The sequence below is a fragment of the Bombyx mandarina genome, chromosome 15 (assembly GCF_030267445.1).
Source record: "Bombyx mandarina strain Sakado chromosome 15, ASM3026744v2".
Classification (NCBI taxonomy): domain Eukaryota; kingdom Metazoa; phylum Arthropoda; class Insecta; order Lepidoptera; family Bombycidae; genus Bombyx; species Bombyx mandarina.
This window is the reverse complement of record NC_143221.1, coordinates 11,680,745-11,696,665: the sequence shown is the minus strand read 5'-3', so window position 1 is coordinate 11,696,665 and position 15,921 is coordinate 11,680,745. Positions and strand designations below refer to the sequence as shown.

General features: G+C 37.5%; 1 protein-coding gene across 6 annotated transcripts in view; it reads right to left on the bottom strand.

The window, feature by feature from the left end:
* Positions 1 to 15,921, bottom strand: part of ctrip (E3 ubiquitin-protein ligase ctrip) — a 47,217-nt gene that overhangs the window by 16,428 nt on the left and 14,868 nt on the right. For 5 of the 6 annotated variants that reach the window (XM_028186264.2, XM_028186267.2, XM_028186268.2 and 2 more), the window contains exons 3-14: positions 9,742 to 10,625; positions 8,832 to 8,936; positions 8,537 to 8,628; positions 7,528 to 7,626; positions 6,096 to 6,201; positions 5,614 to 5,687; positions 5,339 to 5,429; positions 4,486 to 4,698; positions 3,413 to 3,603; positions 2,371 to 2,559; positions 1,006 to 1,154; positions 464 to 599 (exon numbers count right to left, since the gene is read on the bottom strand). In XM_028186264.2, coding sequence (XP_028042065.2) covers positions 464 to 599; positions 1,006 to 1,154; positions 2,371 to 2,559; positions 3,413 to 3,603; positions 4,486 to 4,698; positions 5,339 to 5,429; positions 5,614 to 5,687; positions 6,096 to 6,201; positions 7,528 to 7,626; positions 8,537 to 8,628; positions 8,832 to 8,936; positions 9,742 to 10,625 — 2,329 coding nt within the window. The remainder of the gene's footprint in view (positions 1 to 463; positions 600 to 1,005; positions 1,155 to 2,370; positions 2,560 to 3,412; positions 3,604 to 4,485; positions 4,699 to 5,338; positions 5,430 to 5,613; positions 5,688 to 6,095; positions 6,202 to 7,527; positions 7,627 to 8,536; positions 8,629 to 8,831; positions 8,937 to 9,741; positions 10,626 to 15,921) is intronic. The other variant, XM_028186266.2, reaches the window with a different exon arrangement.

Sequence of the window (15,921 nt, the reverse complement as noted above, 5' to 3'; positions counted from 1 at the left end):
AGTCTCACTAAAACACGAGAACGGCTGGACCGATTTGGTTTAAAAGGTAGATAAATATGAAAATGCTCAGAATTAAATAAAAATAACAATTTTGTTTTCCCTTTCATGTGTCGTCCCCCCACCCACCTCGTCGGACGGATTCCTTTTGTTTTAAGTGTATTTTATACAAAAGTTTAGGTCTTTTATTTCTCAATTGAGGCACTACGAAGTCTGCCGGGTCAACTAGTACTAGATGAATTTTAAAGGATATTTCGGTAACAGGATACTGCTTAACTGGTGTTGGAACGTATTGAGAGCCGACTGTTTTTACTGCGAAAAATCAGCTGGTGCACAGACATCCCTTATACAATATCATCGAGAAAATCACGTTGATGGGCTCCAGTAACCATTTAATCACATCTTTCCAATTCCAAATAACATAATGAAAAACATAAAAGTGGTTATTGTATGTAAACAAACTTACAAGTTGTTGTAGATTAGTGAGCAGTTCCGGAGTGGCGATTTCCTGCAAGCGTGCCGGGTCGTGCTGGAAGCTGTCCACGAGCCGCGAGAACGCGAGACAAACGCACTCCACCGACTTTTTGTCTTGTTGAGTTAGTCTGCAAAGGTACCGGTGGGGGCACATGTAAAGCCTTATAATATGTTAAACAATTTTTAGGAGCCACAGTCTTGTTTATATTAATTTTCGGTAGTAGATATTAAAAATTCTTACAAAATTCTACGTATTTGTACATAGCCATGGTCATATTGTGAGTCCTCTGCCACAGTCATGAGCGCATTGATACTACTGTCTTAGCTATAGTTCCACTGTATGGAGTATCATAAACTGGAGTATTCTTTTTGTATGTATGATAAAATAATATTTTTTTAGATACTGAGATAACGCCATCTGGTCTGCTGAAATAATGACCTCTTTCAACTGCTAAACACCAAATGGCCTATAATAAATAGAGATTACTATTTTTACAATTAAAGTAGATTTTACAGTAACCATATTAGACTTACCTATTAGCAAGCAATTGTAGAGATTCTCGGACAAGGTGAAATTCATCTGCAGTGAGGTTTTGGCAACAATTAGCGGTGATGGAGAGCGCGGCACGCTGCGCATTAATGGAGAAGAAGTCCAGGTAGGTCAGGCAAGCCGATACACCTCGCTGTTGGAACGTTTAACATGTCAATAGCCGCGAGGGTTGAGCCGTAGTGGACTTAGTCTTTGTTACTGTTCTAAGTTTGGGGTGAGTGTACTTCCTAAGCAACTAAGTAACTACCTCAGCATTCAAATTTCTATGAGTACAGGCATGAATAAGTTAACACATCGTTTTGCCAGGCCATTTTAAAGTTTGGATTGGCTAAACTTAATAATGTAGATTACTAGATTTAAAAAAAAAAGTCTAAATATTATTACTGGTGGTAGGACCTCTTGTGAGTCCGTACGGGTAGATAGATACCACCACCCTACCTATTTCTGCCGTGAAGCAATAATGCGTTTCGGTTTGAAGGCAGCCGTTGTAACTATACTTTTTTTTTTTTTTTATTCCTTATGAGACCTTAGAACTTATATTTCGAGGTGGGTGGCACATTTACGTCGTAGATGTCTATGGGCTCCAGTAACCACTTAACACCAGGTGACTGTGAGCTCGTCCACCTATTTAAGCAATAAAAAAAATACATCCCCACATAGTAGATTAAAAGGGTCTCTTTCTATTCCTTACGTGAATGAGAGAGCTTAGGGCCCCGGTATCTAGTGTCAGAACGTGAGTGACGTCGCGTACTTCGAGACATTAGACGAAGTGGTGTGTGTGAGTTTCAAGACACAGACAAACTTGCCTCAAAAAGACCTCATACGCTCTGCCTGAAAGTCCCTCAAAAATTATCCCGCAGTCACGGTGATATATCAGTAAATTATTGTGGATAGCTTTAAGAATTTTTTGCAGATCTTTTGATGGAATAATTTCAGGGCTTCTGTCAATAATATGACATTAGAGTAAAATGGTTTATTTTTTTACATATTTTTCTAGTCAGTAAAATTTATAGGCAGATTCAAAATTTAAAAAATCTTGGAAATCTATAACTATACTATACTAGTAACTATACTTGAGACCTTAGAACTTATATCTCAAGGTAGATGGCGCATTTACGTTGTAGATGTTTATGGGCACCAGTAACCACTTAACTATCTATTCCTGGCATTGCTGAAGTCCATGGGCGACGGTAACCGCTATGTAACTAACTGCTAACCGTATGTATGCTCGTCTGCCTATAAGGGCAATAAAAAATAAATAAATAAAACACTAGGTTGGTTGTGAGCTCGTCCATCGATGTAAAAAAAAACTAATGTCGACTAATATTAAGTAAGGGATGTATAGTGACCGCTTGCAGGATGGCCTTGGCGTGTCTGCGGGACAGCATGTCGAGCGCGGTGAGGCTCTGCTCGGCGACGTCCATGCACGTGATGGCCTGCAGCTTGTCGAGGAAGGCGGGCACGGCCAGCGCCACCGCGCCGCTGCTGCGGGGCAGCGCCTCCAGCATGTATGTCAGCGCGCGGCACGCGTGGTTCATCTGCGTCAAAGTCATCGTTCCTTATTTATCAGGCGACCTCAAGCCGAGGATAATAATAGATCTCTTATCGAATGATTCATAAACATGTAGTCTAAAATGCTTTTGCTTTTTAACTTTAAAGTTGTCGTCACATTTGTCTTTGTTATGAGACTAAATGTCTGCCTATGGGTGCGTTCCACTAAGCGTCCACAACGATCAAAATACTCATTTAGTCGTTCCACATAACAACCGTGGTTGTTGTGGTCGCGGCGAAAACGTCACTTACGACGTCATGACTTACGCTCACGCGAAGCTCACGACGACCCATCTAAAAAGAAAATCAGCGGCGATTTCAAAACTCAAAGTATCAAAAATGGCGACCGCTAAGCTTACGTTATTTCATGCGGAAAGAGATACTATCTGGAGCATTATTGCGACCTCTTACCAAATATCCAAGTGCCGCCGCAAAAGACATTTTAATTACATTTGAACGTAAATTAATTAAATACACCACTAATATTAAATATAAAAAAATAAATTATAATTTTTTTTCAATATAAATCGATTTAAACAATAATTAATTAAGTTTATTTTCAAGGTCTACAGCTAACCTAACTTATTAAATTTTTTTATTAACTCGCCGTTTGTATTATTTACCTCCACGCACAAGTGGAACAGGAAAAATTGCGGTCGTAAGCGTGATCGTTGTGAACGCTTAGTGGAACGCACCCTATACAATAAGACTGAAAATATGTGAGTAAAATGAAGAGGTATCAAATATATGATGACACTAATACAATTAAAAGTATATATAAATGATATTTTAATACACAGTTGTTACCTTTAAACATTTTTTTCTGTTTTGTTCACTCACCATATCAAAGTTATGTTCGGCAGCGAGCAGGTTAACGAGAGCGGGAACGACTTGTCGGACCGGGAAGCCGGCGAGCGTGTCCTCGTTGCCCATAACGAGGAGTTGGCACATTTCTATGACGGCTTGAAGCTGTTGGCCTTCGTCGCCGGTTGCCTGGAGGCCGGCGAGCAGTTGAGCTGCTTTAGAAGCCGCTGTAATGAAAGAAAAGGATCAGTACTGAAGATCAGTTAGCCACCATCTTGGAGCATGACCTGTTTGATTTTTGATATTCCATAAGAACCTCGTCGTGAGCGAAACTAAACAATATTCCAATATTTACGACTTAGCGATAGATCTATACAAGACACATTAAGAACATAATAATTTATATATTAATGTGAAGCAAAATCTTTGTACCCCTTTTTACGAAAATTGCGCGGATGGAGTATAGAATTTCCCACACTTATAAAGAATATAGAGAAGGAGCGCCGAATGCTATTTTTTTTTAAATAGGGCATAAAAAAATAACAAAAACATTACACAACTACCATGTATTTAACACACACACATATTTATACTCTTTATTTACTGTCAAACTTTTGTTATTGCTTAAAGTGTGTGGTAAAATTGAGAATAGGTTAATATTGTTTATCTGATTATCTGTTTATAGTGTAGTCTCGGCAAAATATGCAGTTATAGGAGTATAATAAATAGTCTTTTACAATAGAACCATAATAATGTTCAAACTACTGGTGGTAGGACATCTTGTGAGTCCGCGCGCAACCTGCCTATTTCTGCCGTGAAGCAGTAATGCGTTTCGCCTTGAAGGGTGGGGCAGCCGTTCTAACTATACTGAGAACTTATATCTCAAGGTGAGTGGCACATTTACGTGGTAGATGTCTATGGGCTCCAGTAACCACTTAACACCAGGTGGGCAGTGAGTTCGTCCACCCATCTAAGCAATAAAAAAAACTTATAATTTCAATTCATTATAGTCGAATTTCGACTACTGCGGGATCACCACTATGTATTATAACTGGGAAGAAATCGATGAAATAAATAATATTAGATAGTAAGGCATGGTAGAGAGTTACCCGAGTTAGCGGTGACCGTCCGGTGCAGGAGGTGCTGCATGCGAGGCCCGAGCGCGCCGAGCAGGTGCGGCGGGAGGCCGCGCGCCTCCAGCAGCGCCTGCAGCCGGCCCACCTCGCCCTCCTCGGACGACGACTCCTCGGCCAGCGTCGCCGCGCCGCCCAGCCCCGCCCCGCCCGCGCCCCCACACTCCTCCGCTGACGTCATGCCACCCACTTTATACAAATTTCAAAATTTATTAAATAAAAATGTATTGAAGGATCTTAGGTCAAAATAATAAAATTATATAGCCATCTTCAAGTTGGTGAGAATTATATAAAAATACTAAGCGTACTCGCCCACTTCTCTGGGCACTTGCAATGAAAATGACTATTTATTGTCATTATTATTAGGGAGTCCAACACTCATATAAATATTAGCCTATCCATTAAGTACATGTATTTTTTACATGGATACCAAGTTTCAAGTCAATCAGATGCATGGTTCAGTAGTTATAAAAGAACATCCGTAAAAACCACTGTAGATTTATGTATTAGTATAGATTCCTCTTTTAATTAATAATTAAAGCATCAAAAAAAGAAAAAGGCGATATCAATAAATTCCTCAGCGCTGTCCTCATGCAACGCACAGTATATTACACAAAGAGAATCATGGTTTCTACATAGAGGTTACCAACGAACCACATACATTATTAATCTTATGTAGTTTAAAAACTAGAATGTTTCCAAAATAGCAATTGCATTTGTTTCAGCCAAGCATTATCTATCAATCAATTAAAGGCAGTACATGAGACATTTATGTATATTTAATTTACAGTACTTTAGAACGGTACAAAAAAACAAAGATAATAAATACCTTTAGGCTTGACGTCACTTGCAGCATTGTCAGGCATCGAGACAGCTGCAGCTTGAGCAGGTGGTGTGGTGGACGTGGATGCTATGGCACCCTAAAACAGCCAATGTAAAGTCATCAATCAAACTTTTCCTTAATAGCAAGTATTTATTTAAAAACCATGTGACTAATTTCAACATCTTCAGTTTCTATGTATACTGAAGTTTATCCTTTATAAACAAATACAAATAGAAAAAAAAAACAATGCTGAAGTTCTTATAATCTGAGGTATATTTTACCGTGGTTAGAGGCTGGGCGTGGGAGCGGCTAGTGGCAGCACCAGTACTGGCACAGGAACCCAGACTGGTTTTGCCTGTAACAAAAAATAACATAATAATATTTAAAAAACTTTGCAAATCGTTTTTGTTTATTTATTGCATAGATGGGTGGACGAGCTCACGGCCCACCTGGTGTGAAGTGGTTTCCAGAGCCCATAGACATCTACAACGTAAATGCCGCCACCCTCTTTCTAAGGTCTCAGTATAGTTACAACGGCTGCCCCACTCTTCAAACCGAAACGCATTACTGCTTCACGGCAGAAATAGGCAGGGCAGTGGTACCTACACGCGCGGATTTACAATAGGTCATACCACCAGTAAAATTATTTGAATGAACACTTGAGAGTAACGACAAAGGGAAATTCTTCCACCGAGAGCGTGATGACTAGTAGATCGAACGTCTAAATATTGTTGACAATAGATTTAATGTTATGGTAGCATACCTCGTTTTTCTTTTCGAGTAGAGGCCGGCTGCGGCTGCGGCATATCGCGAGCCCGCGCTCGCCGCCCCGCCGCGCTGCTGCCGCCCGCGCCCTCGCTGCTTGCTACCTGCGCGCGACACAGAACGGTTAAACAGTGCTGATGGAAGGTTTTTTTTCCTACCTAAGCTGATAGCCTTGAGAGGCTATGTCAGCGTAGTCCTAACGTGTAGGTGAACTCTCAGGGCTCAAACCAAGAGCCGTTGCTAACACTGGCCCTAGCAAGAGCAGTGCTTCGCAGAATCTACCATCGGATCGGAAACGCGACCCACTGAAAAGATCCGGCGAGAATAGCAGTGGGCTGTGTCTATGGGAGAACGGTGACAATGATACGTTTGGGCCAGTGTACACACATTCAAGCCATTGATAAAATTAGGAATTCTACCGTGGCTGAACACATTATTTTTTTAACTTTGTGTAAGTGTAACAGCCCAACTGGTGCTAATTAATACTGGAGCCCATAGCCATCAACAACGCAGATGCTGCCACCAACCGTGAGACCTCAGACATGAGTCTCAGTTTAATAGCACAACGGCTGTCCCGCCCTTCAAACCGAAACGTATTAATGCTTTACAACAAAAATAGGCAGGGTTTTGGTTTCATGAATGATGTATGCATATTTAAAGATCTGAAATACATTCTTAGTAAGAATGTATTTCAGAAGGAGTTTGACAGAAGCCTTCAGCTACATATGTGTATAATTTATTTTATACCAAATACATAGTTTTTGTTTTTTAATGTACATGAAACACTTGTTTTACCCATAATTACCGAAGTTACTTTATAAATTTTTTTTTTTTGCATTAATCAGATCATTTAGCTACCTACTATTTATTTATTTATTTATTTGGGAAACAAACAATACAATACAAACATATGATATTTAAAAAAATATAGCTAAAACAATAACCAAATATGTTTCCACAATCAAAATTACATATAAGTAGAAAGTGAACAGAGAAGAGAAATTTAGAAATTTCAATTACAAAAAAACAAAAGCAACACAATACGCACATATTATTTTATACTATGCTTTAGATTTAATTCACCCCGTTTTTAATCTCTTTTTAATACCACAAAAAACTAACTGAGCATTTATTACAAAAAACAACAATACTGATTAGCGTGGTGTTTTTTGATTTACAACGTTCACTTTTTGTATTACGAGATATTAATTTAATGCATTTTTTTTTAATTAAAGCTGAATCCCGTTGTGACGTTGCATACGCATATCGACGGGACATAGCTGAAATGTCTTAACTTGCATTTTGAGCTAGATCATTTTTTACCTTATTATACATATATGCCTCTGGTGTAATGTTGAATTTTTCATGTTACGACAATTCCGGTTTATTTCGTCGATATGCTAAATTGTTTGTAATTTTTATTATGGTACCTGTCTTTTAGAAGTCGTATCCTGTCTCTGGCGCTGATTGCCGGTGGCTCCCCGCGTCAAGCAAGCTCCCAAAGTAGCCCCCGTCGCAGCTGCGATACTCTGCGCACGCAATGCACAACACTAAGTCAAACGGTAACGGCAGCATACAATTAAAATAACACCAAACTAAACAATCTACGCAGGATAAAATACACATTAAATATGTACAGCGCTCTTGGTGACGCGACGCTTACAACACTGACTGACTATCGCTCGTGCCGATAGCGAAATGTCAAATCATCGTCGATCATAACTTTACGTTTTTAAAGGTATTTAAGGATAATAAGTTAATTGTGCGTTACTGTTTGAAGCTAGAATTGTTTTGACTAAATTTCGAGTGTCGTTGGGCTAATCTAATTGCTATTAGCGATCGAAATTCAACCGTACTCACTGACGACTAAAGTTTTTTTTTTTGTGCATATGGAATGAGCTGTGTGTAAATTGAATTGGTGAGATAATAATAACTACTTAACAAATAACATGGAACTTAAGAGAAAGAGATACTGAATGTTTTTGACGTTGCTTATTTATTTATTTATATAGGATTTTTTTTCTGTTATCAGAGCGAGAATCGAAGTTTTATCTTTCAGTATTAAGTGGTTACCGGGGCCAATGGACAATATGAATATCATTGAAGATGACGTGACATGATGCTGGAGACTCAATTGTATTGGAATAAAGCCGTTATTTTTTCTTTTTTTTTCCTACCTAAGCTGGTAGCTTTGAGAGCCTGTGCCAGGGTAACCGAGCAAATGGCTGAGCTCACGGGGCTCTATCTAACCTGGGGACGTTGCTAACACTAGCCCTAGCAAGAACAGCGCTTCGCAGAATCTACCACTGGATCGGACCCACTGAGAAGATCCGGCGAGAAACACGGTGGACAAAAGCCGTTATTCCTGTTATATAATATCACAAACCTCGGTACGCGTTATTGGCTTGGCGTCAGAAACTCTATAAAATGTTATCTTACCCTTCGAGCGTTAGTTTGACGTAGATATGGCAGGTCACGTGGTACAATCAGCAGTTTACTCCCAGCGTTCTGTGCTTTCGATGAACTCGCTTCTGCGATTAGAAAATTATGATGATGATAATAAACGTAACGTTGCGTTGTCATAAAAACGTTAACCAATATTTGGACCGTTTATTTTGAAAGTGGTGTAAGTCAATTTTCTTTTGTTTCGAGAAAATTAAAGGTTACTAATTTGAAAATTAAAGGAAAATTAAAGGTTATTAATTAGGTTTGTTGTTAATTACTGTGACGTTACCTTGGAGATCTTTGTAGGGCGGAGGCGAGATGACTCTACCTTCGGCAGTACTATTTTGTTCAGTGGCGGGTTGATTATGAGCAGTGTCGCAGGTCGATGAAACCGCTGCAATAAAATATCATGATTGGTTATAATAAAATCAAAAAACTAGTTTAATGCTATACTATTAAATTACAATATTGCTCAATTTTATAATTATCATTCGATTTTAATTATCAAGTTATATATATTAACATTAACTATTCGTTTCTTCGACCCGTATTTAATTTAATGTAAATTTTTATTTATATTAACTTCTCGTGTTAGATATTGATGATTATGTTAAATTTTATTAGATTGAATTAATAATATATCATCTTTATTAGATAGTACAAACAGCGCGCGAACAATATGCTATTCAATCCATATGATAAGAAGTTAAGAACACCTGATAAGGCACATGTGCCAATTCCAGTATCATTTTAATCAGGTCAGTTTTTTTTAATTGCTTGGATAAGTGAACGAGCTCACGGTCCACCTAGTGTTAAGCTGTTTCAGGAACCCATAGACACCATAGCATAAATTACGCCACCCACTTCGATACATGACGCCAAGTCTCAATACAAATTGTCCACCCCATCAAACCTGAACTTTTTAATCGTGGAAGTTGTTCGTGATGTTAAGTTCATATTCCCTTAGAAAATGATGATAATGATGATGATGATGATGATGACGATTATGATGATGATGATGATGATCAACACTGTCTTATGTTATAGACCTCGACGATTCCCAATAACAATTTGAATTTAAAATAAATGTTTGGAATTATGATTTTAAAAGGTAATTTCATTATTTAACCTCTATTATGTGGTGTTTTGTAATACAAACAACGGTATATATTTAGGGAAATAATTAATTAATTAATTACCTGTGTTGTCACTGACGACCGTTGAGGTAGGCGGCCCGAGGTCACGGTGATGTCTGTTCCGCAATAAATACGTACAAGAAGTTTGCGGTGTAGTATTGTCAAATTTTTCTGGCTCGTTCCTAAAAGTTTTGCTGCTAACAGTATCGCTTGAATCTGATGGCTCTATTTTAACTCTTTTCTTGTAGTCGTCGATCAGGTAACTACTCTTCCTGCCGGACAGAGATCGGTGATGCGATCGTTTTCGTTTCTTGCCTTTCCGATTACTGGTCGTGGGGCTGTACACTGAATAATCAGAATCAAGCAGATCGGTGACTGTTGACGAGCTGAATGGGGAATACGCGAAATCTCTTTCGTCTAGTGGCAGCAAGCCACCTTCAGAGCTGTTTGGTTGTACTGAAGTCGCTGTGGAGCTTTGATTAGTCGGAATTGGCGATAAACAGTTCGGGATTTGCTCACAAGCACTCTCGGTCGTTTTAAGAGCAGTCCGTGAGCGTGTGCAATACGCGATGCACTCCTCCGTGCTGTTACTCGATTTGGTTTTCTTTTTTCTGTCATGCGAAGATGAATGTTTACGTTTCGTATGTGCACTCGAAGACTTGGAATCTCCACTCTTATGATGTAAGGTATCGCAACGTGTTTCGTATACGTCGGTGCCGTATGACCAACGCTCTGTAACTGAATAGTCAGATCGAGGCAGTGAGTTGATGAGCCGTGAGCTTCTTCGCAGTTCAACGTGGGAATCTACGTCAGATCCGCGACCAGAGGACTGTCGGCTTGTAGAGCGTGGCAGAGGCGACGTCAGGTAGCGTCTGTTTCGACGGCCGTGGCTTGCTCGACGAACTCGACGCAACCACCGACCGCCCACCACCCTGCTAGGAGAAGACCTGTGTAATCACATCATATAACGTTACTATACAATGTATACATGAATATACTCTCATATTTCAGCTGAATACTGCTTAAATTGTATTGCATTGAAATTGAATTAATCACTGATTTAAAACTACATTTTTATAATATTTTAAAAATCGTTTTAAAAACACCCGAAAAAAAATGTTTTTGTAACATCTACGTATATTAAATAAATCGAATTTTCCTTGTTTGCCTGTAACAAACTAAACGACGAACGTTTTAGATGACACGATTGACTATAGATATAAATGGGGTGTAATTAGTGTGTCCTATACGTAAATAAACAGTAATTTGTTAACTAGTAATAATTATAATAGTAATTATGAATAATTGTAAGATTTGAACATTTACATACTGCTTCCTAATTCGAAAATAAGTAAGTCTACGTGTTAGAAAAGACAAGCACTGAATGAAACACACAGCGAACAATAATACGCACAAGATGATCGTACTTCATAACAAGCGAACAAAGTTTAACACAGATTCTAGATAATGTTTATTGTGATAACGTCAAGAAAACGGTCATCCATGAAATCAAGCTTGCCTAGCTTACAAATGTATCCTGTTACAATAACCTGAGTACAGTTTGCAGCACTAATTCTGTTGATTTGACAAAGAACAATACCTGGACTATTTTTCATTTGTAATTACTTTATACCGGTTTTCAAATTAAGATTGCTTCTCTTCAATAACCTGTACAGTACCCGACGATAACTATTGCACATCGACGTTTGGAGAGACACAATCCGCCAATTTCGACTTCGTAAAGCGTTATCTCTGTCGTACAGTAGCTGTGTGACGTTTGCCAGTCGTAGTTCAGGTGTGGTGTGATTCTTCCTAATAGATACCGAACGGTTAATGTTTCGTGGGGCAGAAATAACGTCAAAATTCACAGATTGTCTCTCTCCAAACGTCGATGTACAACAGTTATCGTCGGGTACTGTACAGGTTATTGAAGAGAAGCAATCTTAATTTGAAAACCGGTATAAAGTAATTACAAATGAAAAATAGTCCAGGCATTGTTCTTTGTCAAATAAACAGAATTAGTGCTGCAAACTGTAGTCAGATATAAAAACAAGCTATTCAGGAATAAGCCACCGTTATGTATATAGCCTATAAGAGAATTAATTTTAAAACTTAGTTAAACGGTAACTAACTTAATAAGCTTAATAACTTAATAAGCGATGCGACATTCTGGGAGCATGGTTACTTAAAGCTATTCGATCACAGGGAGGAGTGCTTGTTGAAAGTTTATTGAATATTGCAGCAAATAGTCTCATAATTAAATCGAAAAAACGGTATTTGCTATTTTTACAAAGTGGGATGTGATTATTGAGAATCTAATTACAAAATATTGATCTTAATGAGGCAAAGAATTTCAAAAAAGCTGCGTTGGCGTATCTTAAGGAACTGGTGTAAAGGTTTCGTTACGGCCTTTCATCAATCATCAATAAATTCAGCAAGATGATTTCACTCGACTAAATATCTAGACGATATCATCTACTGTGTATGTGATACGTAAACCTAAAGTTTAACTATCCAAGTATTATATTACTACTAAAAAAATAATTTGGCGTATGTACTTTTTGCAGAAGACAATCAGCAATTGGCAATTTCAATACATATTAATTGTTAAGCAAAACTTGCATTTTATTAATATGCCATAACTACATGCGATCATATTTAGATCTCAGTTGGCTCGAGATTGATGGCCACACACAGAATTGATTACGATAACGAATAACGTGTACAACAACTTAAAAATTGGCTTGTGATAAAATGAAATGGACGCATAAAAGCAATGAGCACCGGTTTATTGAGAGCTATTCTCAATATTTCACCAATTACTTGATATACATATTATTAAGTATATACTTTCTTCGTATAAACAATAAGCTTGTTGGGTATTAACAGAAACGATAGGACCTCTTCCACTAAAGTGGCGGATTAGTTAAGGAGAGAACTTCCTATCGTTTTCTTTAATTGCTTAGTCGCCTTGTGTCAAGTAGTTACCAGCGCCCATAGACATTAACAAAGTAAATACTGGCACCCACCCTGACACTTATTTATAAGTCTCAGTTTTATTTAGTACAACAGCTGCCCTACCCTTCAAACCGATTACTGCTTCACAGCAGTAATATGCAGGATTGTGGAGCCTACTCGTGCGGCCCACAAGATGCCCCACCACCATTATTTACCATTGATGAAAGAATCCCGAAACAATTCATTTACGAGAATAATTTAATAATTCACGTTCTGGAAAAAACACTACGGGGCTAGGCTTCCTTCCTAAAGATACATAGATGATTCAGAAACCAAGGCAGTATACGGCTATACACTATACGTGGTATTCTATGCATACATAAACAAGTATAGATATTTATAAACCTTTTGCAGCTACAATATTAATTTCCATACATTATTTATTTATTTATTCAGCTTCATGCACAAAGGTACAATGGCGGACTAAATGCCTGAGGCATTCTCTACCAGTCGACCAAGGGTGGTGTAGAGAGTCCTGTGGTAGGTGCATTACTTTTTGCATTACATTACGGATATACCTAAAGTGAAGATGATTTTAAAATAGAATATATCCCGATAAGTAAACCGTCGCACACAAGCATTTAAAATTAGCGTCGTCAAATAATTAGTATATGTTAAGAAGTTAGATCAATTTATCATTAAAAATGATCTTGAGCTTCTCTACTACTGCTACTGATTCTTTGTTGCAATATCCTACTTACCACCCTTATTCCTATCATAAGTAATGGTGGTGGAGTAACAAGCAATATTGTACGCAAGACAAATTCTGCCGCGAAGCCCAATATGTAAGACAGCTGTCATACCAAAGCAACGTCATTTCTCAAGATTACCCAATCACTTTGTGGTGCCTCTGTACCTTGGTAAGCGTTTAAATACAGGTGGTCGTGAGCTCGTCTACTTATCTTAATCAAAGACATCTAAATGTACTCAGGTATAAACAAAGGCATTCAGTGAAACCGACTTTACCCTAGAGTGGATTGAGGACTAAAGTGGATCAAGAAGTATTGAAACAGCTGATGATCAGGTCAGTAAATTTTTGGTGTCAATCCAAAAGACTCAGAAACTATTAAACTCATTAAGATTGCAGGAAAACCTTCATTTGAGCGCACACTGCCATAACAGAGAGTATCAACACAAGGGACAATAATGCGATTAACATGTTTCGTCTCATAAAATGACAGCAGGGAAAGAACAGCAGTTGATGCAATTACTGATGGCTATTAGAGAAGTTAGAATAGTATTTATGTTTTCGTAACGCCACATTTAGTGTATAGCTATAGGGTGTGCTTAATTTTACAACAACACTAGGGATGTTTTCCTATGTTTAATGTGTACATTATTTAAGACACAACAGCAAATACCATTTAAGAAATTTCTTTGTAAAACTATGAACTGCTAGAAAATAAGACTTATAACGGCAGCAATTAGCATTTTAAAGATGGATCTGATGAAGGGTGGTGAGTACATCTAATTGATTGGTTGAGAGGGGCCCGACAAAGACCAGGCTCGCAACGATCACTGGAGATGAACATTCAGCACTTAATAAACATAGGCAGCAGCTTGGCTCTGCCCCTGGCATTGCTGAAGTCTATGAGCGACGGTAACCACTCACCGTCAGGTGTATGCTCGTCTGTCTACAAAGGCAATAAAAAAAAAAGCATTGTGCGGCACGACCATTCGATTGTGATTATGTAATTTCCTTTCTTTTTGTAACTTTACAATTTGTACTAACTCAATAAGTAATCTTAGTATAACAACTAAAAACCTAACCAATCAAAGACCCCTCTAAAGTAGGTAAGAAAAAACAACTATTTCTCTTGGACACCACAACACTAATATCACTAACATCATGAACAATTACCTCCATCCTTTGTTTGTTATATTATGGTATGGTAGTTAGGAGTCAAACCTATCACAAACTCCACCAGATATAAAAGGTCTGACTTTGCTCTGAATAAATTTCTTCTTTAGAATGTATTTGAATAACTGTTTCGTGAAATATTAAAACAGAAAAATTGTCAACATTCTTGTTCAGCTTTTATACTATTATGCCATATTGTTTATTTTTCTTTAAATATAATTTAAAATAACAGCTTAGACTTTACCAATAAAATCATTGACTTATTTAAAGAGCAATTGAAGGAATATTGTTATACAAAGGAACATTGCAGCTGACTGAATTTAAACCTCTGAGGAACAGTTAAAATAATCTCATTGATCCCTCTTATTGTTATTCTTATTAGGAACTCATTACCTTATGTTGTCTGTGAAGGATACATTTTCCTACTACTGAGAAGGAAGAGACTGAGAACCAATTTCAAAGTATAGTTTTTTAGGGTGAGCTAGGGATAGTCGTCCTCATAGGGGTTTAAGTAGCCATTCAAGTATTAGGATTACGTCCAGACCCCGGAAATACGAAAACAAAGGTATGCTTGAATATTAAAGATAACATCCACAAATCCAGCTAGATTCCAGTGCCTCCATAAAGACAATATGCTTATGGTAATTGGGGAAACCATAAAATTATCCACAAATCCTTAGAAGGCCCTAGAAATGATAAGCCCTTACACAACCTCTACACAGGAACAAGAGCTTTGTTTCTCCGTTTTCAGTTTTAGCTGGTAATTCAAGTAAATAACATTTCTAAAGGAAAACTGGCAGAAAAATTACAAAACTTGGATAAAGTTTAGATAAGTAATATAAGCCAATTGTAAGATAAGTTAATTCTTTTCATTTGATTGAAATTTACAAATATGAAAATATCCTATATTGATTGAAGATCATTGTTATACTAAATTTGGAGTAGTTGAAGATTTTATTTAGTGAATAATGAAATACTAGTACATTTATTACTTTTTATTACATTTATTAGTATTTGTTACTGTACATTTATTTTTTATTTCTTTTATTTTATGAATATTCAAATTTATAAAAAATATGGTGTTTTTTTTTATAACACGCTACCATGAATAAAAGTAAGTTTTAAGTCCTGAAAGAATTGTACTTTAAAAATCTTACAGATTGTAAGCTGTCACTATTTGACATTGAGTATCAACCTCCATCTTGCATATTTCAATCAAGAAACCCCCATAAATTTTTGTTTCAAGAGTAGTATTACCATTATTAAAATGATATTTATTAAAACTTCACTGATTCACATTTCTTCAGTAGACAGTGGTGTTTATGTTTAAGCAAAGCTGGTGTTTCAGTTGTCTATAAACTCAG